The sequence below is a fragment of the Macaca mulatta genome, chromosome 8, assembly GCF_049350105.2.
Source record: "Macaca mulatta isolate MMU2019108-1 chromosome 8, T2T-MMU8v2.0, whole genome shotgun sequence".
In the NCBI taxonomy this organism is placed as follows: domain Eukaryota; kingdom Metazoa; phylum Chordata; class Mammalia; order Primates; family Cercopithecidae; genus Macaca; species Macaca mulatta.
The window spans coordinates 65,340,658-65,366,152 of NC_133413.1; the positions used below are offsets into that span (position 1 = coordinate 65,340,658).

General features: G+C 38.3%; 1 protein-coding gene across 1 annotated transcript in view; it reads left to right on the forward strand.

Moving 5' to 3' along the window:
- The window catches only part of RP1 (RP1 axonemal microtubule associated), a 267,355-nt gene that overhangs the window by 90,463 nt on the left and 151,397 nt on the right, over window positions 1-25,495 (forward strand). Inside the window, exons 13-15 of the mRNA XM_077942819.1 lie at window positions 885-1,061; window positions 5,813-6,025; window positions 19,566-19,743. Of these exons, the coding sequence (XP_077798945.1) occupies window positions 885-1,061; window positions 5,813-6,025; window positions 19,566-19,743 (568 nt within the window). The remainder of the gene's footprint in view (window positions 1-884; window positions 1,062-5,812; window positions 6,026-19,565; window positions 19,744-25,495) is intronic.

Sequence of the window (25,495 nt, forward strand, 5' to 3'; positions counted from 1 at the left end):
CTGAATTAAGAGTTGAAGAAATATCTCATTACTGTATTTTTCTAAAATCAAATTAAGGCTACCTTAAAGCCCTTATTCTACTAGGTTGCACTAGGTTGGTGGGATATTTCATTTTAGTTACTATGGGACTCACCTTGTTTCACAGAAGATTTCACCTGGTATGGTGGGCCTCAGAATATCTGGTGACAGCTGTCATAGCTTTGAACCACACTGGTTACTGAGATGTACTTATCCAGTGTCAGATGGTTTCTTGCAGATCAATAGCTCTGCTGCCTCCCTGCCATGCTTGGGCAATGGAACTTTGCTGAGGTTGATAGATTTAGTGTTTCGGATCTAACCATTTAAGAAGCACCAATGACTTTTCTTCTTCAGGCCCTACTGCCTCCCTGGGGAACTAGAGGGAGATGGGGAGGGACCTAAAACACTGTCTTGAACAATAATCATGTCTCAGTGTTGAATAACCTTCTCAATTTGTTTTGTTTTTGAAAGGAAAATTTAGGAATGAGATAAAATTTCTATCAATTTCAGTTTTTAGTCCCAAATGCTCCTAAATTGGGAGGACACAAATGAGAAAATGAAAAAAAAAAAAAAAGATAAGATACGTATTAGCATGTTATTAAATTATCCTGCCAATGAAGTTATTGTTCCAACATTTCCAACATTCTTCCATGGATTCTGAGAAATCAAGAGAAGGAAGTCCTTGGAGCAAGTCATTGGAAATAACTCTGGGGAATAAAATCTATTGAATTTCAAAATCATGAGATTTTATAAATAGTACAAAGTTTCCATGAAATGAAGTAGACACCTGTATATGTATATAATGTGATTACATTAAAAAAGTTTTTCTCTTGCTAATTTAGAGGGTTTTTTGTTTTTCCTTTTAGGTTAGTGGTGAAGCCACTACTGAGCTGCGGGTGCTTTATCAGCCTAATCGCTGTGCACTTCTTGAGTCGGCACTGGTTCCTGGTCACACAGTTGTTTTTGATCGTCATGGCAAAATAGCTGATGCATCACCAGCAGGCTATGCAAACCTTTCAAAAGAATTTGTGATTTTTGTCAAGGTAAAATGGGGAAAGTTATTAAAGTTTATATTGCTAAATCCCAACTTTCTTTTGCTCTATTGAGGAAAAATCTTAAATTGAGTCATAATGCAGTAATCAAATCACTTCCCACTAGGTGGCATTGGTGCCTATTTCCATTCTGTTTGCCAGACTTTGAAAGGCAATAGGGATGACAGCTTTAGTAGCAATGACACTCCGAGGGGATTAATATCCTCTAATTGAAGTTGGAGATTAAACTATGAATGTGGGAATTCTTAATAAAAAGTTAAAGAACCTTGCATTTGGAAGTCAAACAAATGTGTATATTGAACTTTTCTAACAATTAGAATTTATACCCTTTGAGTGTTGCATACATTTGATGCTTTCATAATACTTATTTTTTTCTTTATGTGTTTGTGAATCTATCTTAAAATGATATATAAATATAATAGCATTTATGAGGTTTCTTATTTTGTTCCAGCATTTACTGAGAATTTCACCACACCATGAGACTAAATAAACATCAAAAAACACTAACAGATACTATCTGTATTTTAAAGGCAAAGGAAAAGATTTTCAGTGAAAATAATTATCTTAACTAGTATAGCATAGTTATTAAATCAGTATTCGGCTAAAGTCTACTTAGATTTAAAACCTCAAAGATTTTGTAGGTTCATTTCTAGACCATTGCAATAATGCGAATTTCTCAATAAAGCTAGTCACACAAATTCCTGAGTTTTCCATTGCCTATAAAAGTTATATTTACTACACTGTAGTCTATTAAGTGTACAACAGCGTTATGTCTAAAAAATGTACATACCTTAATTTTAAAATATTTTAGTGCCAAAAAATGCTAACGATCATCTGAGCTTTCAGCAAGTTGTAATCTTTTTGCTATTGTGGGGGTCTTGCCTCGATGTTGACAGCTGCTCATGAATCAGGGTGGTGGTTGCTGCAGGTTGGGGTGGCTGTGGCAGTTTCTTAAAACAAGACAACAATGAAGTTTGCCACACTGATTGACTCATTCTTTCAAGAAAGATTTCTCTATAGCGTGCAATGTTGTTTGATAGCATTTTATCCATAGTAGAACTTTTCAAAGTTGGTATCGATTCTCTCAAACTGCTGCTGCTTTATCAACTGAGTTTATTAATAGTCTGAATTATTTGTTGTCATTTTAACAATGTTCACAGTGTCTTCATCAGGAGTTTATTCTGTCTCAACAAATTACATTCTTTGCTCATCCATAAGAAGTAACCCTTCATCTGTTCAAGTTTTATCATGAGATTGCAGCAATTCAGTCACAACTTCAAACTCCACTTCTCATTCTAGTTCCCTTGCTATTTCTACGACATCTGCAGTTATTTCCTTCTCCGAAGTCTTGAACCACTCAAAATCATTCACGAGGTTTCAGATCAAATTCTTTCAAACTCCTGTTAATGTTGGTATTTTGACCTCCTATCCCCATGAATTGTAATTGTTCTTAATGGCATCTAGAATGGTGAATCTTTTCTAAAAGGTATTCAATGTACTTTGCCCAGAGCCATCAGTGAAATCACTCTGTATGGCAGCTATAGTATTAGGAAATGTATTTCTTAAATAATAAGGCTTGAAAGTTGAAATTACTTCTTGATTCATGGGCTACAGAATGGATATTGTGTTAGCAGGCATGAAAATAACATTAATCTCCTTGTACATGTCCATCAGAGCTCTTGGGTGACCAGGTACATTGTCAATGAATAGTTACATTTTGAATTGTTTTTTTCTGAGCAGTAGGTCTCAACAGTGGGCTGAAAATACTCAGTAAACAATGCTATAAATAGATATGTTGTCCTTCAGGCTTTATTTTTCCATTTCTAGAGCACAGGTAGAGTAGATTTAGTACAATTCCGAAGGGCCCTAGGGTTTTTGGAATGATAAATGAGCACTGGCTTCAACTGAAAGTCACCAAATGCATTAGCCCTTAACAAGAGAGTCAACTTATCTTTTGAAGCTTTGAAGCCAGGCAATGAATTCTCCTCTCTAGCTTTGAAAGTCATACATGGCATCTTCTAATAGAAGGTTGTTTTATTTTCACTGAAAATCTGTTGATAATCTCATCAACTATCTTAACTAGATCTTCTGGGTAACTTGCTACAGCTTCTCCATCAGTACTTGCCACCTTGTACTGTTATATTGTGAAAATGGCTTCTTTCCTTAAACTTCATCAACCTCTGCTAGCTTCAGCCTTTTCTCCTGCAGCTTCCTAACCTCTCTCAGCCTTTGTAAAACTGAAGAGAGTTAGGTCCTTGCTCTTGGGGTTTGGCTTTGGCTAAGGGTATATTGTGGTTGGTTTTGGTCTTATTTCGAGGCCACTAAAACTTCCTCCATATCAGCAATAAGACTGTTTAGGTTTCTTATTATTCATGTATTCACTGGAGTGGCATTTCTGATCTGCTTCAAGAACTTTTCCTTTGCATTCACAACGTGGCTACCTTACACAAGAGGCCTAGCTTTAGATCTATCTCAGCTTTTGACAGATCTTCCTCGCTAAGCTCAATCATTTCTAGCTTTTGATTTAAAGCAGGAGATATGTGACTCTTCCTTTCACTTAAACACTTATAGGTCATTATAGGGTTATTGATTAGCCTAATTTCAATACTGTTGTGTCTGGGGGAATAGCGAGGCAAGGGAGAGAGATAGCGGAATGGCTGGTTAGTGGAGCCATTCAAAACACACACAGCATTTGTCGATTAAGTTCACTGTCTTATATGGGCATGGTTTATGCCCCCCAACATAATTACAATGGTTAACGTCAAAGATCACTGATCACTATAACAGATATAATAATAATGAAAAGCTTGAAATATTGTGATAATTACCAAAATGTGGCACAGAGACATGAAGTGAACACATGCTGTTGGAAAAATAGCGCTGATAGACTTGCCTGATGTAGGGTTCTCACAAACCTTCAGTTTCTTAAAAAAAAAAAAAAAAAGTATCTGTGAAGCGAATAAAGTGAAGCACAATTAAGTGAAGTGCAAGTAAAGAAGGTATGGCTGTACTTACTCTATAATAAACACTTTCTCACATTACTATTTCTCCCAAAACAACATAATTTTAACTCAGACATCTCATGTTATTTAGCTTAAGGTTAAACTTAAAGTTAATGGTTTCATAATACTCAAATGTAAGTATTACATGTATACACACACACGTATATGTCTTTTTGTTGTTGCACATTTAATCTCTCTCTTTTCCCACTTCTGCATATGATACTATAATGTATATTTTGACATATGCCTTTGACCACACCATTTATTATTTTCTTAGCCTAGAAAATTAAAAATTGAACTTAAGGGTTAGAATGTGAAACTTTCAAGGCCCTGGGAACATACTGCCAAATTTATTTCTTCAGATGTCCCAATTTTTACTCCTGTGAAAGTTAAGCCAACTATAAAGTTAGGGTAATACTATCCTCACTTTTGACATCAACCACAGAGTTTGGGGGACACTGAGACCACTATCAAGGCTTGATAATTTACCAGGAGAACTCACAGAACCCATTGAAAATTGTTATACTCAAAGTTACAGTGTATTATAGAGAAAGGATACAGATTAAAATTGGCTAAGCAAAGAGACACATAAGGCAGAGTCTAGGAAAAGCACCAAATATGGAAGGTGCACGGTTCTCTCCCCATGGAGTCAAGACAGAGGTACTTTCTCAGCACTGGTGTGTGACAGTATGCACGGAGTATTGCCAACCAAGGAAGCTTTCCGAGCCTTGGTATTCAGAGTCTTTAATGGGCTTCCATCCTGTAGGGAGTCCATGTGGCTGGTCTCAGTCTCCAGCCTCTGAGGAGGTCACTTGACACTTTCTGACTCAAAGCCCCCTAACCTAAGTCACATTATTAATATCTGGCTGGCCCAAGGTCTGCAGGCAAACAACGACACTCCTATCAGGCATGACACTCCAAGGGTAAATAGATTACCACTCAGAAGCTGAGGCGAAGGTCAGACTTCTCTGGGTAAAGTTAAATTCTTAGTTCCCAACTACTTTCAGCAGTGTAGAAAAACATCCATCTCACTGCCCTCAGTGTCACTGAGTATGGCCCTTAAGGAGAAGAGCTTCGACAATTTTCTAGAGGAATAAACATCCAATTTTAGCTTATTTTTTTTTTGTATTACTAGTGTGGATTACCTTTCCTTATGTTTATTCACCATTTGTATTTTTCTTTTGTGATTTGAGTATTTATCTATTATCAGTTCTTTACTGTGTTAGTGTTTTTCTAATTAACTTTCAAGAGTCTTTTATATATTCCTCTTAAGTTAATGATTACATATGATTTTCTTAAATATATCTTATTTGTATTTGATATCTTTTTACATTCATTCCTATATGCATACATTAAAATATCCATAGAGGGTATTCCGTAATTCAGTTACTCTTATAGCATACTTTTTATTGTGCTTTATTTTAACATTACCATTATTTGTTTAAGGTGATAGTAAATTCCTTAAGAGAAATATTTGTGTTTTGTATCTTTAAAAAATCTCCGTAGCATCTGATGCTGGCCTTTATACTGTCAACAAATGATAACTGAAGTAAATCAACCTCCTTTAGTTTTGTTTACCTTTTCATAGCAGTTAAATTATTTACTTCTTTTGCTCATTTTCAGCCACCAAGCTTCCTGGTCACTGGTCAATTCTAAAGAGAATCGCCCCTATAGCTGTCTCCCTCTAGCAAACACGAGCCTGTTATTGACTGCCTTTCTGTTCTGTTTGTTGCTCTGAAGGGGGTGTTCCTCAACAGTGCTGTGGTTCTACTTGCTACAAGCCTGTATCAGGCCCTATGTCTACAGCCTGATGGAAGCTGCACTGGAGTGGGAAGCCAGTCTGAAAAATCCTACTGGAAAGTGCATAAAATCAGCTCTGGGATTTGCATGTTTGAAAGTGTGAAAAATGCACAAATGTATCTAAGAATCAAGGATGGCCGATGCGATGGAATGGTAAGCATCTGCTCTTGTTTCTCTCAGCAAATGTTTAAGACATTTGCCAGTTGTAGACATGAGAATAGCACTTTCTGAGTGGGTTTTGGAAATTGAATGTTACATGTGGTGGTCTCCCTTGACTGGTATTTTTAATAAGTGAGGAGAGCAGCCACATGCCTGGTATGATAAGAGAGGAATCCTGACCCTCTAGACAGGGCTTCTGAAATGTAATGTATGTACAGATCACGTGGGAATTGTGTTAGGAAGTAGATTCTGATTCAGGAAGGCTGGCGTGGGACCTGAGTGTTTACATTTCTAACAAGCTCTCAGCTGTGGCTACTGAAGCTGGTCCACAAATGATGCTTTGAGAACCAAGGTTCTAGAAAGGCCAGCTCAACAGTGTTTCCTTACTGCTCCTTTTGGTGCCTGAATTTCCACCACTGGAAACCCTGTACTTGACTAAGGAAGCTATTTTAAATTCTAAATATTAGGGGTTTTTCTTTTTGTATTTTTATTTTTAGAGACAGAGTCTCACTCTGTCACACAGGCTGGAGTGTAGTCATGCAATCTTGGCTCACAGCAGCTCAGGTGATCCTCCTGCTTCAGCCTCCTGAGTAGCTGGGACTACAGGCACTTGCCACCATGCCTTGCTAATTTTTGTACTTTTTGTAGTGAGAGGGTCTCGCCATGTTGCCCAGGCTGGTCTCCAACGCCTAGGCTCAAGAGATCCACTGCCTTGGCCTCCCAAAGTGCTGGAATTATAGGCCTAAGACATTGTGCCCGGACAAGGGTTTTTCTTTAACACCTTGAGCCTTAGGAGGGGATGTGGAAGACAACTAACGTAACAGCTTATATATATTCATAATTCTTCTGTGGGGTGAGGAACAAGTAAGAGTGCACATTTAACCTTCCTGTTAATGCTCTCTATCTATTATTGTTTAAAATAGTTTAGTTTAAATTTGGTCTTCTGGATAAATTCTGAGGTCCCCCGTCTCTCTTCTTACCAGTCATGATGTCTAGCCATAAGGGAGAACTTGCATGTGTTTGTTGGGGTATGAGGAGGGAGGACTTCAACCTTTCATGGTTCCCAGGGTCCCTGTCTGTGCTGCAGACTGGTGAGTTTGTGTCAGGTGAGCTGCACTGATGCTTACGATGCAAAGGCGAAGCACATGCACATATACACGTGTAGTTAATATCCCTGATCTACTCACAAGTGCATAATGAGGTAGGTTTTATCACCATTTCACAGAAGATGAAGCCAAGCTTAAGAGACAAACTGTCACGCTTGTAGTCTTTACACTGGTAAGTGGACTAATTGAGATAAAAATGGGTAATACTGTTACTGTGACTAGACTAGTTAGGAGTACGATTTCATCTAATGCTCAGTCACCCCCTAGGATGGGGCGTCCTAGGAGGAACATCAGTAAGTAGGTTTCCTATCCTCAACATTCACAAGGTATACAAGCCTTTCCCTTCTGGGGCTCGTAGGAGTGTTCAGAACCATGAAGTAATGTGTTACTATATAATACATGCTTTAGTGTTTGTGTTTGAGTTTCTGGAGGCACAGGTAAGTGTCACTCCAAAGTTGAAAATGGGTCAGCTTTGAAATGTGTATCTTCCCTGGGTAGCAACCAAAGGGACCTCTCAGTGGTTGCTCACTTTCTATTTAGCTGCCTCATACTCTAGCCTAATGGTGATTTCTTGGTTCTTCACTTTCAGCATGTGTGCCTCTCTCTGACTCTTCCATTTTTTTTTCTCAGTGTACTGGTTATTTTGTTCTTCCCATTGAGTGAACTTCCTCTGTAAGTTTTTAGCAGAACTTTTTTGTCCTACACTTAATATTCATGCTTTTTCTTTTTCTTCCTATTTGTGCTATGGGTGACTCAGCTCTATCTGATGGGGCTGAGGGACTGGAAGAAGTCCTTGGCATTCAATTGAAAGAATCTGGTGATCACAGGAAGTTGGGTGGAGATGTACAGATTAAAACACAGAAGTATTATCCTACCACAAAGAAACTATTGGCATGCTCATTCTTCAGATGCTGAAGCTGAGTGTGAGCCTGGTTAAGTAGCTCACCCAGAGTCCCCAGGTGGCCTTAGAGCTGAGGCTTCATTCAGGTTTGCCCACTTCCTAAGGCCCCGTTGTGGAGGACTGAGAATAACAGGATGGAGAAACTGGCTTGCACCCATGAGGAGACCAGAGTCAGGATACATGAGGTAGAGGTGACTCTAAACACAAAACCAAGGTTTTCTTTAGAAATTTCCCAAGAACCAGCCTTGTTGACAGTATGTCAGGTGAGTGAGTGGCTCTGAAATAGGTGGGAGAACACTCTGTGCCACGCCAGCCTACATTGTGCTGCTTTGCATCAATGTTGGGAGCCCCTTCTGTTTTCCCTTCCTGAAGGGTTTCTCATGATGAAATGCCAGGTTCAGGACTTCCATGTATGCTGGAAGGCAATCATGCTGAGCTGAGCTGAGGCAGGCAATCATGCACTGGAGTTTCAAACCCAAGTATCACTTCTTCTTAGAGATATTTCGCAATTTGAAAAAAAGCCGGAGACATTTGTTCTGTTTGCTTTGGGGAAGAGATAGCCAAAATGGAGAACCCAGTGAAACTGACTGATAAAGGTGAAAGAGCATAAATGAGTTTGTTACACAGAATTTGATATACAGAACATTAAAATAAGAAATATTGGACATAAGGCAGAGATTCCCTAGGCCTTTTGGAGATAAGCACACCATAGCTAGGTTACATGAGGCTTGTCCAGAGGGTTAAGGTCACTCCTCTGAAGCCTCTGAAGGCAACACATGTGTGTAAAGTAGTAGCTAAATGCAAAAGACATTGGTAAGGGGAGCTGTGTAAAGGAGCAAACCAGAAATAATAGGTCCATACATGCTGGGGTGATATTCAAAATGCTGTATTTAACAAGCAGTTTGGTACATTGTAACTCCTAGAGTGCAACCTTCAGGATGAGCAAGGAGCAAGGAGCCTTGAGGGCCCAAGATGTGGATGAGGCATTGGCTGGCCATGCCGTCAGGGCGCCTTGTTTTTGTGCTGGGATCCAGGCCCTGACACCTAACCCTGGCAGTGGGCTGTGACTTCTAGGGGTTCTCCCATTCTAGGGCAACCAGAACATGAGGGAGACACAAAGGGGCTCAGATGATGGCTCTTCATCATCCAATATGAAAATATTGATGCAGGATATTTTCTTGACCCCTTTGCAGGTCTTGCAACAGGGGAGCCTATTTACTTAGCCCACCCTGCTCAACCCCTTATAGGAGGCAGCATGCGAGCAAACAAGTGTGGGCACTGGAGCAAGTGAGTGCAAAAACTGGCCAGCTGCTTTAGCACCAGCAGGAGCAAACTCTTTCAGGCCCCATGGCAGCATCCAGGTGGTAGTGCCTGCAACCCCAAGGTCCCACAAGGGATGTGTTACAATGCTCTGTTAGTTCCACCGTCTGCAGACAGCAGTGTGTTATCAGTTTTGTGGGCCCTTTGTCTCATTGCATAGCCAGTGAGAGCAAAGGGCCAGTGTGACAGCCTTTTCGGGTACCCGCACTTGGTGCATCCTGAGTTTTTGTCCGCTACCCAAGAAGAATGCGGTCACATGGACAAATTGAAGGATGGTGAATGCGGATAATTTTATTGAGCAATGAAAGTGGCTGTCAGCGGAGAGGGGAGCTAGAAAAAAGATGGAAAGGGCAGGTCACTCTACCCTGAAGTTAAGCCAACTCCCTGCCTCATCCAGCCACTGTCTCTGGAGTCAAGTCACCTCTCCCTGATGTCCAGCTGCTTATCCTCTCTACCGACTGAGTCTGGGTCTTTATAGGCACAGGAAAGGGAGGTGGGGCAGGTCATAGGTAATTTTGGAAAAGGCAACATTAGACTGGTAAAAAGACATTATTCAGAAAGAACTAATCAGGAGAGAGCCGACACACAAGGATGGAAGTTTTCACTTTGGGCTGTGGGTTTCAGGGTTTTCACCTCGAAGGAGGAGTTTTGCCAGGGGCATGCTCCTGTCTGCCTAGCATTTTAGGAGACCGACTCCTGTCGCTCTCAATATTTCAGTATTTAAAAAATGGGTCTGGCTCTATCAATGTGTATCAGTTCAGCATCAATCCTCAGAATAAGGTGAGGTGAGTGTAATCTTTGAGGATTACAGAGGAAATACTGTTACTATGATTTTTTATTAATAGACATTTGTAAAAATCTTTAGCTTAAGGTTAAGGTTTTGAAGGTCCTCCTGGCCTATATCATACTATACATCAGTAACTTTCGCCCTTCTGCTTCCTAAACTCAGAGGCTCAGAGGCTCAAACATTCTCTAGAGGTTTCTAGCTTCCTGTTATTTCTGTTAAAAATTCCAATCCTGTTCTTGGGAAAGTTATTGCATTAGAAAGTTATTGCTAAAAGATTTGAAATTTTACACAGGCTATCCATAAAGTCAGAAGCTCTTGAATACTCTGTAAATCATAGGAAAGTGTGGCACTGCTTTGGCCAGTGGTGAATTCCCTGATACTATAACCAGATCCGCAAGACAAAGGGAGGAGGCTGACTGTATTTTTAGTGTCTACTGCATTCCAAGGCTGAGCGAGCTCTCTTAGGTTTGTAGTAATGCCCCTTAACCCTAAGCTCACACAGCAAACAAACAGGAAAGCAAACAGCTACAGCAGGTCTTCACCTAAAACCAACCCATGTAAATGATCTTATGACTTCTTTTGTGTAGTTATTAAAAGATTTGCCAGGGTTGCAGAGTTTCTGTTCTAAATTTAATGCTTGTAAATGCAGGAGACAAAATGTGATTTTTTTTTTTTCACCCATTGCAAGCTTCCCAACTGAGACCCCATAACAAAAAAACAGATTGATAAGAGAAAAGCGTACAAATTCACCTAAATAAGTTCTGTGTAGCTCAGGAGCCTTCAGAAATGATGATCCAAAGACCTAGGGAAAATTTTGTATTTTATAGACACTTAAGTGTGATTGGAGAACCAAAGGGTGTGATCTAGTGGTAACGAACTGTGGGGAACTTAGTAAGGCCTGTCTGTCCAGGTTTTTCTTGGAGTCACTGTGAGGTTTTTCTTTCCTCCAGGTATAAAGTAAGACAGCTGTCACATGAAGGTCTTTAGGGGAAACAAGGAGAGGGAAGGTCAGAGAAGTGCCCTTTCCAGGTTTTGGGTGTGGTTCCTGGGAGAAGAAGCAAGAGGAATTCTAGTTTCTGTGGCCTGCACCAGGGGAGAGAGGGAAGAGGGAATTTCAGTTTCTATGGCCCGCTTCCGGAGAAAGTGGGCTGGAGAGGGTCAGGGAGACCTTCCTGCTTCCACAGTTTTCTCATTTCCTTCAGCTTAAAATACTCACTGTGCCAAGCTGCCATATTTAAGGCTAGTGTTTCCTGCATTCCATTATAAGTATCAGGCCTGGTGCAGAGCCATGGTGTCTTAGCTCTTCATTGGGATCTGCCCCTTGAGTGTGGCTTCTCACACATGCTGTCACTGAACATCAGGGTTCTCCTGTGGGTTGCCAGTTGTTTTGTGCATTAACAACATGTTATTAGCAGAGGCCTCAGGGAGCACTCTGAGGCTACCTCCTGATGGTGTCTGCCACTCAGACAACATTGATTTTTAACCTTTACTCTGGTACTTTTATAGAGAAGAGCCTCCACAGAAAACCCCTCATTTATGTTTTATTTCTGCTACTTCCATTGTAGTGTTTTCTTTGACTTAATGACTCATTGATTTCGTTGTCTTACTTTAAAATTCTCCATCTGAAATTTTGGTAGTGAGTCATTTTACTCAAAATGCCTGTGCTTCCTTGTTCTTAAGAAATAGTGTTGATACATAACAATGAAGCATATTATTTTTCACTTTCATTATATCTGACTAGGAATCACTAGACTGGAATGACATTACCCTTGAAAACAGAATGGAAACAGTCCTCTTAATTACCCTAGTTTGTGTATGTTTAGAGGCTATGGTAAGGCATGCTTATAATTTCCAAAGGGATTTAAGATGCATTCAAAGGTAAATGGTAATGCATGGTCATATTGCTATACCTTAAAAACCCAACAGTGCCTCAGTGCTGGTAGCTACTCAAGAAATGCTTTTTTTTTTGTACTAAATTGAATTGAATAAAAACATTAATGGTCCCAACATGTCTGCTGTTGTAAATTTGGAAACATTTTTATAGGCAAATACATTTAAATCAAGTGACATTGATCCTATAACAAATATTTCTATTTCTGTTACCATGAAGTTTTTATCCTGTATGAGTAAATCACCTTAATAGATTTGATGTAATCGAAATTCAGGTTAGCAACAAACAGCATGCAGTTCACTAGGGACATTTGTAAGGGTGTTAATTTAAAGAAGAAAAATAAACTTCAGAATAATATGGGTGGAACTCACTAAGCATGAGTACAAAGGAAAAAAAGATGTAGGAATTGTAGGAAAAATAAGCTCAAATGTGATCACCGTATCCAAGATACACACACAGACATACCCCACACTGGCAGGATGCTTGTCTATGGGCAAGAGTTTAGTTTGCAGAAACTAAGAAAGATTCTCTCATTGTGGATTTGTCTAATTTTTTCCTCTTCATTCAAAATACATTCTATGCATGCAAATAATTTAAAAATGAAAGGTAATTCATATTTATAAGAAGTTGAAATATAAAAAACACATGAAAGCATATAGATGGAGTTAGGTTTACATGGTGCTATACCAGTGGGTTGAAAAGTATAAAATTCAGTGAAAGTCTTAGTTTTATGTAAAAATTGTAAATCATGTTTTACCTAATCAAAAAATTTTAAAAACCTGATGTGAATAAAATTGTGTTTACTTCCATAGCTACATGCAAAATAAGTCATTTGAATTTTCTAAAAAATGGTCTTACATTTCACTATTACTGAAACTGCCTTTGCAAAAATTATGTTAATGGGAAAAATCTGACACAGGAAAATTATGGCAGTGAAAGAAATTTGACCTAACAGACTCTATCTTGCTTCTAACCTGCAAGCTGTCCTCCTCTGTGTCCTGGGTTCAGGTGATTCTCTGCCTCAGCTTCCCAAGTAGCTGGGATTACAGATGTCCACCACCACGCCCAGCTAATTTTTGTATTTTTAGTAGAGATGGGGATTCACCACGTTGGCCAGGGTGGTCTCAAACTGCTGAACTCAGGTGATCCACCCGCCTTGGCCTTCCAAAGTGCTGGGATTACACGTGTGAGCCACTACACCCAGCCTGTAGTTTAACTTAGAAACAAAGATAATAACAGTGCCTCTCTGTAACAAACTCCTTCCTTCTTTAGGCACCAGACAGACTTGGTAAAACTAACAAATTAGCCACAAGATAAAAAATTATGGCTCAGGAGTCATGTAGCCAGACTCCTGACCTTTCCAGTTGCTCCTATGGATGACATCACTATTGTGAAATCTAAGATTGGAGTTTGGGGTGTTTTATAGACCCTGCATTCTGATGGACCAGCTGGTGCCACCCAGACTAGTAAACTGGTTCAACTAGTTATATGCACCCACCCAGGAACTGAAGACAGCAAGAAGACGGCTTCAACTCCCTATGATTTCATTCCTGACCCAACTAGTCAGCATTCCCCACTCTCTAGCCTCGTGCCTGCCAAACTGTCTTGAAAAACCCTGGCCTCCAAATTTTGGGGGAGGTTAATCTGAGTAATAATAAAACTCCAGTCTCCCATTTAGCCTGCTCTGCATGTGTTGAACGCATTCTCTGTTGCAATTCCTCCATCTTCATAAACTAGCTCTATCTGGGCAGCTGGCAAGATGAACTTGTCAGTGGTTACATTGTTGTAGATCACAGTCTATGTATTTAATCTTTACAGCAGATACAGAGATTTGAAGAAAATACAGTGGGCCTTAAGGACAGCAACAAAGATTGCTCTTATTAGGGGAAAATAGGCTTTAAGAAAGGAATAAATTGTTGAGTGATTCATCTTGGAAAAGAGGAGGCATAATAATACTCCAGCGTATAGAATGTATACTACTAGGATGCGGGCACCACAGTGGGGAGAGTTTTGTTTGCTTTGTTTATTTAAATATCCCAAACTGTACAGCAAGAACTGATATTTGATACGTGCTTAACAAATATTAAGTATGAGAAGTTAAAATATCACTTGAGTGATGGTAACTAGGAGTTGTTCTACTGCAAAGGAGCCAAATAGAGGGAAACGGGCATTAGATGTTATGGTAGCTTGCAGTGGTGTGAGCATGCATCAGATATTCTAACCTGGCTTTGTCTAGCTGCTGTTTGCTGCAGATGTGTAGGAAGGCACACCTTTTGCATTTAGAACTCACGTTTTGTTTCCTATCTACATCTCTTTAATCAGTTTGTATTTGGGTTAGGGATGAAGCAGAGATTTTTAAATGAAAGCAGGAAAAAGGAAACAAAGGAAACTAAAGGTTTATTTTGAAATGTAGTTATATTCCATTTTACTTTTATTATTTTCACTAATTATACTTAGTGGAGGTTACAAATACCATTTCTTCAGGTGCCGTTAGAGGGGACAGGACAAATACGCATGCAACACTGATCTGGAGAACAATAGTTAATTGGTAATCCTTTCCAAGTTGTGGTTCAAGTGTTTCTGCGAACGCTCGGGAGAGGCAGGTTGATTTGAGCAGAGTGGGTGAGTAAGAGAAGTTTCCTGGAATGGTGAATTTTAGGGGGAGAGAATAATTCCACTTTTCTTTATCAAAGAGAGGAGAGGACATTACATGAACAAATTATGAGATTAGAAATTAGTAAAAAGAAATTTAGAGTTAACAGATACTGAGTTTCTACTGAAAGGCAGAAACTGCTTGTCACTAGTGCTACAGTAGATATACTAAGACATGCTCCCCGCTCTCAGGAAATTTGTGATTTAAAAGGGGGAAAAGAAGAACATAAATAGACAAATACACCATAGTGTGCCAAGTGCAATACCAGGAGTAAGTACCAAGTTCAGTGTTGGTTTGGAAAAAGATATGTCTGAGAAAGAATTTTCTGTTGTGTGAGTCATGAGCAATTGCTTGAGATCTTTAATGTAAAATGACGTTGATTTTTAATATGTTATCTGTTCTAAGTTTGGGGAGATAGTGGTTTGGGAATAATATTCAAGTTCATAAATCTGGCCTCACTGTAGAAGATGCGCTAGTTTATTGAGAACCAGAAGTTTGGAAGAATAACTATGAGATTACTATAATGAAACACAGTTTGACTGAAAAGCCTATAATTTATCTAAAGTGCACTAGTACTTCTAGTGTGTTCCAGTGTGCTTAGTTCGACTGATGGATTTTTTTTTTTCTGTCAGAATATGCTTGTATATCTTGGTTTCTATCTAGTTGAAAGATTAGTCCTTTACAGGCCAATAGTAATGTTTTATTTTTTTAATTATTTATTCTTTTTTTCTCCTTTCCCTCATCCTTGTTTGATATCTTGGCACAAAGACTTAAAAAAAAAAGTCATGGAAAAAGGCCACAGGACATAGACCGTTCTTTAGGTCCACACTAGTCTTTACTGAAGTGTGGCTGATTTAGTTTGTCCCTGAACTTGGGTATACCAATTGTGTTTAATTTCAAATATGACTGATATTATAATCAGAGCATTTTGGGCAACATAGGGCTTGAGGGTCTTGCATAACCTCTGGTCTTAATGGTCCTAACTTAATGGGCAGCTTGTAGCAAATCCAGCTCTCTCCCAGATTTCTAGTCCTCTCAATAATTGAGTCTGCCATGAAGGCATGGGATAACTTCTAGATCCCCTGATGTCTCCATGTGAGCTGCGGAGAAACTAGGAAGCTGCATCAGTGTTACTTTCTCAGACTCCTTCCTTGAACATTTCTAATCCACCTTCTGGATGTTCCCATTGTGCTCTAGTACTATGCTAAACACTGGGATGCTCTAAGTGGAGTGTGTAAGTTTCCTGGGATAACCCCTCAGCTGTTGAGATTCTCTTCCAAAATATATGGATGATTCTAATGCCCCTTATTTCTTTGTTACACCAAGAATCAACTTCAAGTGGAGTTGATGTAAGAAATCCATGTCTCTCTTCTAGCCATTTATCCCAGGCCCCTCCTCTCAGAACTGGATGCACCTCTCTTCTTGTGGGGTAGCAGTTTTCTCTATGTAATATATGGTATCTACCTTTTCAGTGGCTTCATCATTTAAACTCTCAGGTGTCCAGTCCTCCAGGTTCTAGGAATATTAAGTTCAATTTTGGAATTTCTTTTATCAACCATTTTCTCTCTCAATAAAGCTTGCTTTTACAAATAAAAAGCACCTTTTAAAATCTTAATTTACTGCAGATTTGTTAAAACCCTTTCATTTGGAAGCTCAAAGCTGAGCAAAGATTTTTTAGCTCTAGGCTGTATTCTACTTACACCAACACAATGAGTATTGTTGATTTAGTGGGTAAGAGAGCCTTGGAAGAATTAGCAATGAAAATATATTAGTTAAAGAATTCACAAATATTATCTTTACTTGAGTTAGTGATTGTAGAGATCTAGGAATGAGGTGATGGGGCCTACAGTCTGGGAATTAATGACAAAAGTGGAGAGTTTGAGTCAAATTTGATAGATCATGTGAATTACTGAATATTAATGGCTGATTGAATATTGGTGATGAAATAAAAAGACTGTCAGTAAACTATGAATAGAGGGGAACTTTCTCAACTTGATTAAGAATACCTACAAATGGACATGGATTCAGCTGGAAACCATCATTCTCAGCAAACTATCGCAAGAACGGAAAACCAAACACCACATGTTCTCACTCATAGGTGGGAATTGAACAGTGAGATCACTTGGACTCGGGAAGGGGAACATCACACACCGGGGCCTGTTATGGGGAGGGGGGGTGGTGGCATCGGGAGTTATACCTGATGTAAATGACGAGTTGATGGGTGCTGACGAGTTGATGGGTGCAGCACACCAACATGGCACAAATATACATATGTAACAAACTTGCACGTTGTGTACATGTACCCTAGAACTTAAAGTATAATTAAAAAAAAAAGAATACCTACAAAAAACTTGCAACTAATATTATACTTAATAGTGAGAAACTGGATGCTTTTTCTTTAAGATCAGGAACAAAGCAAGAACATCTCTCACCACTCCAATATTATATAGAAAGTCTTAGCTAATCAATAAGACAGAAAAAGGAAACAAAATGTATACAGATTGGGAAGGAAGAAATAAGACTGTCTTGGCTCACAGATGATATTAGTTTTTATGTAGGTAATCCCAAAGAATCAACAAAAAAATTTCAGAATCAGTAAGTGTTTATAGTGAGGTTGCAATGTATGAGGCTAATATACAAATTTTAATTGCTTTCCTATATACTAGCAATGAACAATTGGAATTTAAAATTAAAAACATAATGCCAGTCATATTAGTACAAAAATGTATAAATCTAACAAAATATATTCTGGATCTCTATGTGGAAAACTAGAAAATGCTGATGAAAGAAATCAAAGAAAATTTAAATAAATGGACAGATGTTCCTCGTTTATATACTGGAAGACTCAAGGTTGTTGTCAGTTCTTACCAACTTGATCGATAGATTCAATACAATTCTGGTCAAAATTCCAGCAAGCTATTTTGTGACTATCTATAAGCTGGTCCTGAGTTTCTATGGAAAGGCAACAGACCCAGAATAGCCAACGTAATACTGAAGAAGAACAAAGTTAGAAGACTGAAACTACCTAAATTTATGATTTACTATAAAGCTACAGAAATCAAGACAGTGTGGTATTGATGAAAGAAAAGGCACAGAGATCAGTGGAGCAGAATGGAGAGCCTAGAAATAGACCCCACACAAATACAGTGAAGTGATCTTTGACAAAGGAGCAAAGGTAACTCGATGGAGAAAGGGTAGACTTTTCAACAAATGGTGCTGGAACAATTGGATGTCCATATGCCTACAAATGAATCTAGACCCAGAGCTTAAACACGTCCATGAATGTTTATAGCAGCTTTTTTCATAATCACCCCAAACTGGAAACAACCAAGATGTCCTTCAGTAGGTGAATCTATAAATTTTGGTGCATTTATACAATGGAATATTATTCATCAGTAAAAAGAAATAAGCCATGAAAAGACATTAAGGAAACTTAATTGCATATTACTAAGTGTAAGAAGCCAGTATGATGAGGTTACATATTACCCCATTCTAATTATAGGACATTCTGGAAAATGCAAAGCTATAATAGACACAGTAAAATGATCAGTGTTTGCTAGGGATTTGAGGGAAGTATGGAAAGGATAAATAGATGAAGCATAGAGAATCTTTAGGGCAGTACAATTATTCTGTATGCTATTGTAGTAACGGATACAAGACATTATAGATTTGTTAAAACCCACAGAATTATATAGCACAAAGAGTAAACCTTAATGTATGCAAATACATCATTTAGGAGGTTTGGGAATCTCAGGAAAGAAAACAGATGGTCTATGATAAGGCCTAAACTTCCTTTGCTGCAAACAAACCGAAGCTGCTCTTCTGCACTTACCTTCTCTATTGTTCAGCATCATTAAGGTGCTTGTTCATTCATACATCATGCTGCCTGTGGCCCCTCTGCCTTAGTTTATGGTGCCCCTCTACCTGAAATTTCCTATCCCTACCCCCAGCTCATCTTTCCCTACTTATTATCTGTGTACGTGATTTGTCTTCTCTACTCGACCATGAACAATGCAAGGCCAGAATCTTACTGAATTTAGAACAAGAACAGAAGACAGAAATTGCTTACTTTATATTTATAAAAAGAGAGAGAGAGAAAGAGAGAGAGAGACTGCCTTGGTTCTTACTGACAAGAAGCTCACATTTGAGTGGAGACTAGAATATCGTTTGTATTACAAATAAAATAATAGTTACTAGTGGAAATTTTAATCCATGCTTATAAAACTCATTAGTTAGGACTGAAATCCTGTAAGGAAACTTTTAAAACGATGAAAAGTGAAATATTTTCTAATATTAGATTATAAATGGCTTAAAGAAGGGAGAAGTGTTATAATAATCTGAGAGTGTGTAGATTACTGCTAGGCATTCAATTCTTGAATATTTTCCTCTACAGTCTTTGCATCATTTGTGTGCATGCTGTTTATGAAAATTCAATCTGGAAAATGCAGAGTAGCACAGAAAATTAGTTTAAATTTAAATGTAAATTGACCTATGGTAAGAATAGCCCTTTTCCCACCACTTTAGAGTATTTTCTAAAAGAAAAGTTCCACATTTTAATGTTCTACATTCACCCACAGAGGTGAGCAACTCTAAAATGAAATACAGCATACACAACACTCTCCTTAGTTGAAGCTCTTACGCTATTCAGAGCTTTTTGTCCAAAGGCATGTGTCCTTGCCTCAACCCATCATGTGATCTCTGTTTCTGGATCTTGTGAAATAGGATGAAGCACACAGGGCAATTTATGTAAAAAGTCTCTTGATTTATCATAGTGATGTGAAACGAGACAAAATTATATTCTTGTAAAATGACTGGTTTTAAATTCTGTCTTTTACGACTTGCTCATATTTATTGAATCATTTTGTATTGATTGTAGGGTACAGGAGATGTCGACTGTTATTTTAAAATTAAGAAGAACTTGGAGAATGCATCCATAAGCCTGGAATCTACGAAGAGCCCAGGATTGTTTGTTGGACTTCAGTCAGATGGGCAGGCAAAACCAATGATTTATACCAAGGATGACAATGTTTGCTTCTATCCACAAGTCATCCAATGTATGTTTACTCTGACATACTTTGCTTTTTGGTTTGCTTTATGATGGTTTGTGTACAGTGTCTGAAAATTTCATCACATTTTTACTAGGCAAATCTCTGCTGTTAGGCTTTTTTGTTTGTTGTCATTCCAGAAGCAATGGAAGGAAAACATAATGAAGACGGTTGCCTCAAATTTTCAGATAAATTAATATTAGGTATAGAAGTTTTGCTACATTGAACTTCTTTGTAACTTTGAAAGTTATGTGTGCATTCGTGTGTCTGTGTACATGTGCATGTTTGAATCTTTGTTTTTTAAGGATAGCTTCATATACCCCGAGAGGAATGAGGCTGTTAGAAATATTCTCAGATTCATTGCTATTAATTTTTAATGGTTGCAGTATAAAAAGAGATGGAATAAAGATCAACACAAATGGGATTTGGATTAAAAATAGGATTTGGGAAAAAATCTGAAGATAGGACAGAAATGTGAATATTTTGAAACTGGTTTCTCTCATATCTAAGTTCACGTTCTCTAGCAAATCGAAATGAAGATATGAGGACATTATTTAATCATGTATTTGTGTTCAAACCTTAAAATATGTTTCAACACAAAGGCTAATAAAGTAACTTTATTGTATTTTTCAATTATCTTGAAGTTTAGTTTGCTATCTAATTTTTGCTTGATGTGAGGTTCCCTGAATTTTGGCTTACTCAATATCTGTGTCATTTTCTTGGTCTGACTTTTGTTTAGCTTTTGTTGGCTTATGAGAGTCCATATTTACTGTATGTGTATATATAATATCCCACAGAAGATAGCTTAGAATAGGAATAAAATGATCCTGATGTAACATGATGGTATATTTGGCCCTGTTCTTCACTCTATCTGCATCAACTCTTTTTCAGCCTTTAGTTGCCTTTTTAAAAATTTTGTAAACTGTTGGGCTAGTATACCTGAGTTTACTGCCATCCATACCACCACTCCCTCCACCCTTCATTTTCCCACAGGCTGGCCCAGAGTGGCATTCTGCCTTGACACAATGCATATGCCATCTGCCTCTGGAGCTCTGAAGGGAAACAGGTGACTTCAAAGCCAGCAGAAGGATACAGGAGTAGAAAAAGAGCAGTGGGAAATAGCTAGCAGGGGTCAGCTGCCATGCTGGAAGAGCACAGGGAGAAAATAGAAATGACCAGGAAGCAGGTAGAGATGAAAAGGTGAAAAAGAAGAGATTGAAACAATAGAAAAAGAAATGAGAAGAAGAAAAGTAATTTGTGGCAAGACATAAGAGAGAGATAATAAAAGGACACATTTGTCAATGTTAGGGTATTAGTACTAAAAGAACCAATAGAAACAAAGCCATTCTTCTTTACAGCCCCTACAATTTAGTTCTGTTACTAAAGCATAGATGGTTTGTTTTCTTCTCTGTTTACTAGAGGCAGCCTCCTGCTTTAACAAGGGCAAGAATGCAAGAGACATTGCTTTAGAAATTTTATTGAAGATTCATGAATCCTAGGAATTCTGAGGAAGGGTTTGAAAGCATCAACATTTCTTCAAAATACAAAATAATACTTTCCAATTTTACAAGAAGAGCATTCCATTGGGATTTCTGAGTGTTAAAAACTCTGTCTTAGGGGATTTTGTGAAGAGTGACAGAATGTTTATGTAAAAGTTTGTAGGGCCAGGCACGGTGGCCCACACCTATAATCCCAGCACTTTGAGAGGCCAAGACAGGTGGATCACTTAAGGCCAGGAGTTTGAGACCAGCCTGGCCAACATGGTGAAACCCTGTCTCTACTAAAAATACAAAAATTAGCTGGGCTTGGTGGTGCATGCCTGTAATCCCAGCTACTGGAAGGAGAATCACTTGAACCTGGGAGGTGGAGTTTGCAGTGAGCTAAGAACGCTCCACTGCACTCTAGCTGCAAAAAAAAAAAAAAAAAAAAAAAAAAAAAAAAAGTTACAGTAATTCCCCAAGTCATTTTATTATTTTAGAATATTTTCTCCCTCCCCTCCCCTTCCCTTTCTGCTTCTTCTTTTTTTTTTTTTTTTTTTTTGACAGTCTCGCTCAGTCGCCCAGGCTGGAGTGCAGTGGCGATCTTGGCTCACTGCAAGCTCCGCCTCCCAGGTTCCCACCATTCTCCTGCCTCAGCCTCCCGAGTAAATGAGACTACAGGCGCCCACCACCATGCCCGGCTAATTTTTTGTATTTTTAGTAGAGACGGGGTTTCACCATGTTAGCCAGGATGGTCTCGATCTCCTGACCTTGTGATCTGCCTGCCTCCGCCTCCCGATAGAATGTTTTCTAACTAGACTATCTACATATGATAGATTGAACCTACTCTATGCCAAAAAAGTTCACTCCCAAAAACATTTGGGAATTTTGAATTGTTTATATTCTAATACAGAGATAGAGCAGCCCCCCAAAATGGTAAGCTGAAACTTTTTTTTTTCAGTGTAAATTTTTCCTCATAGTTGTCTAGAAAGCAGAGTTAAAGTTGTGAGGTACCCTGAGTGGTAAGGGGACTTGGATAGGGTAAGAGAGAGTGGTAGGAAGAGAATCATAAGGTTACTCTCAAGAGACTCCACCTGTTGCCCCCAGGCATGCAACCTGAATGAGTGGTCCTGGCTTCCTTGGAAGCTGCTGCACCTCAAGTAAATGTCTGCAAGCTGCCTGGTCTGACATGGCACACAATCACGTGGAAGGCACAGCTCTGCTCAGCCGAGGACAAGGGCAGTCTCATTGACAGATTCCACCCACCAAACAGCAAGAGGCTCAGAAGTATAGCAGGGTAGAGGGACAAGGGTAGGATTTCAGCACACAGGCTTTGAGAGCCAGACTGCAGGTCCTGGGAGGGCGCCTTTTGCCAGTGGTATGCTCTCACGGCTCTTGGACCACCTGCCTCTGTTCTGTCAAGTGAGGACCAAGAGTGCCTTCACTCAGTTGTGGTGTGAGAATTACATGAATTAACATATGTAAGATGATTAGAATAGTGTCTGGTACTCAGCAAGTGCTGTTCAAGTATTTACTGTTATGATTATTAAAGAGAGGAAGAGCACTTCACGGCATATTTTCTTTTATCACTCAAATAGAGTCGATGGATTCTTGAAAGACAAGAGATTCCGTCTCATCACCTCTTTTAATCACTTTGCATATTTCATTTCTCTGTGATTGATTTTTTTCCATCTACAGTTTGGCAAGGATTTGGTTTAATTTACTGTGTATTGGGAATTTATAATAAAAGTCATTTATCCCACTACCATTTAGCTGTTCTTGCTAGCGTGTGCAGTAAAACCTCTTCATTCTCTATTTTCATGAATTTATATTCACAGTATATACAGGAGAAAGTGTGAAAAGATCTTTCCCCTTGGGCTTATGTGATTAGTTATTATACTGAGCCTATGGAGAAGATTCTCCATTGATTATCTGGATATTTGGATAATTTGAAAGTTTTCTTCATTCTGTTCCTCTAGATAATAAACCTGCATTTATAATTCCATACAGTAAGACCACACTGCTAGGTATCGTTTTAAAGAACTGTAGATCAATATAACATGTAACTTTTCGCTAACTTCAGTATACTATTACTTTTATAGAATACTTCGGAAAGGGTGAACCTATAAGTTTTTAGAAGTACTTTAACAGAGACTTGACTTTTGCACAGAAATTTACCTCCTCTTGCTCTAATTCCAGCCCAGTTTTATGGTATGAGCCATCCTCTGTATATAGATCGTGAGACTCTGGCTATTAGTAACCCCTCAAAAATGCAGGACTGAAGATATGGTTCAGATGTTACATTTTTATTACAATAAGAATTTCTTTCAGGTTCAAGTTTTATGGAAGTTTGCCTTAAAATATGTTTGGAAATTTCATTTTTGCTTCATTCTAGTCTGCTAAGATCATTCAAGCATAAAAATCTAAATGAAATACTGTCATATATCCAATTCATAAAATTCTGACTATGTATATTACAGTCTTAGAAAAATATGACAAAATATGTTTCAGATGATAAAATGATTATATGGATTTAAAATATATATGCACTAATGTGACACTATAATCATTGCTATTATGTAAGTTTTCACTTGTTTTACTTTTAAAATAGAAGGTATTCAATAAAACAAAAGACTTTTCCTAGTTGATTTTGTAGAGTTACTGCCTTTATTGTCTGGTAGATCTTGATATAGCTTAAATTTTGGATATAATGAGGTACTACCTGAAGTGAGTCATTAATCATCCAAATCCAGCTGTATAGGTAACATATACCTTTTGATAACATCTCTACCTAGACAGCTCTGGTTCTTTCACCTTCACCACAGGTTTTGTTTTACATTGCCAGTGATAGAGTTTTCACTTTTTTTTTTTTTTAATTGTAAAAGTCAGACAAAGAGCTACTAAGGGTTGCTCCAGTTCAGAGTATTGTATTATTGGAGGGTCACTTCGGTACTTGGCTTTTGAACATCTTTCTGTAACCCACCTGGCCTGAAGACAAAGTGGGAAGCCTTCTCTACAGAGGGATAGGAAGGTGCTGGATGACATTTCCAGAAAATGTCTTCCACTTTCTGAATTCCCTACTACTGTGTCGTATAAAGAGATATTGGTGTACTTTTTGAGAAGCAGAGGTAGAATTAATGAGAAGCCAGTGTGGGAAGGATAGAGAGGTAAAATGCTCATTCTACTTTCACAGTTCTGCATAGACTGGCCTTGTTGTGCAACCCTTTTTGGGCTTGTTTCTAATGGACTGGCACGTTAATTGTTTTCTCCTCTGTGCTCCCTATGCATGTTGTGCTTGTGTCAGTTAAAGAGCTCATCAGTATCTATCAGAGGTCATGTTTATGTATTCTCTCTCTGGGCTGTAACCCCATCAATGTCAGAAGCCATTTCTTATACATTGATTTGTTCCTAGTGCTATGCAGTGACTGGAAGATAGTTTATCTTTTTGTAGATTCTGGATTTCTACATTACATTGGTAAATGAACTCTTAGCTATATATAAGAATCTTAATTTTTTTCCTCTACAATTATTTATTTATTCTCCATGAACATATTTCTAGTTATTTCTATCTTCTTTTTAATGTTTTAAAATTCGTTTATTATCAATTTTTAGTGTCTCAGCATTGCATTGTATATAAACCACATGGAAAAACTATGTTTTATAAGGATTAGTATTTAAAAGCTTATTGTTGTCTGAAATGATATCTTATAACACCTGAAGGATATAAATAACAGTGTAATCATGGACAGTTCTTCAGCCACCAGTATTGTAGAGTCTGCACCATCACCCTGTGTGATAAGTGTTGCTAATTTCTAACTAAGCATACCTTTGAGGTTGTTATGCTTTCTTACTTTGTGAGTCATCTTACATCATTGACTGCAATTGTGGTATTAAGAAGTAGTTGTTATTACTCTTTATCATATAGAATCAGAAATTTACATAATTTTTTGTTGCTGATGAGAACCTAAAGCCATTCATAGTGTGAATTACCACCATTTAAAAACAATATGCCTATGCCTGATCCTAGAAAATGAACACAAACAACTTGAATTTGAAATCCTAAATATAAATAGCACTTAGGAGCATATACTATAAGCTGAAGTCATTATTTAACTTAGAGATACCTATTCTTAAACCAGACTCCAAAGCAACTTGCTTCTAAGTAAAAGGTAGAAAAGTAGCTAATGTTTTCATTGCTTATAGATATGTGTATATTTTGTCGATTCACATATTTCAGTAAGGTAACATGAAATCCTGTTTGAATGACGTTTTAGTTTCCCCTT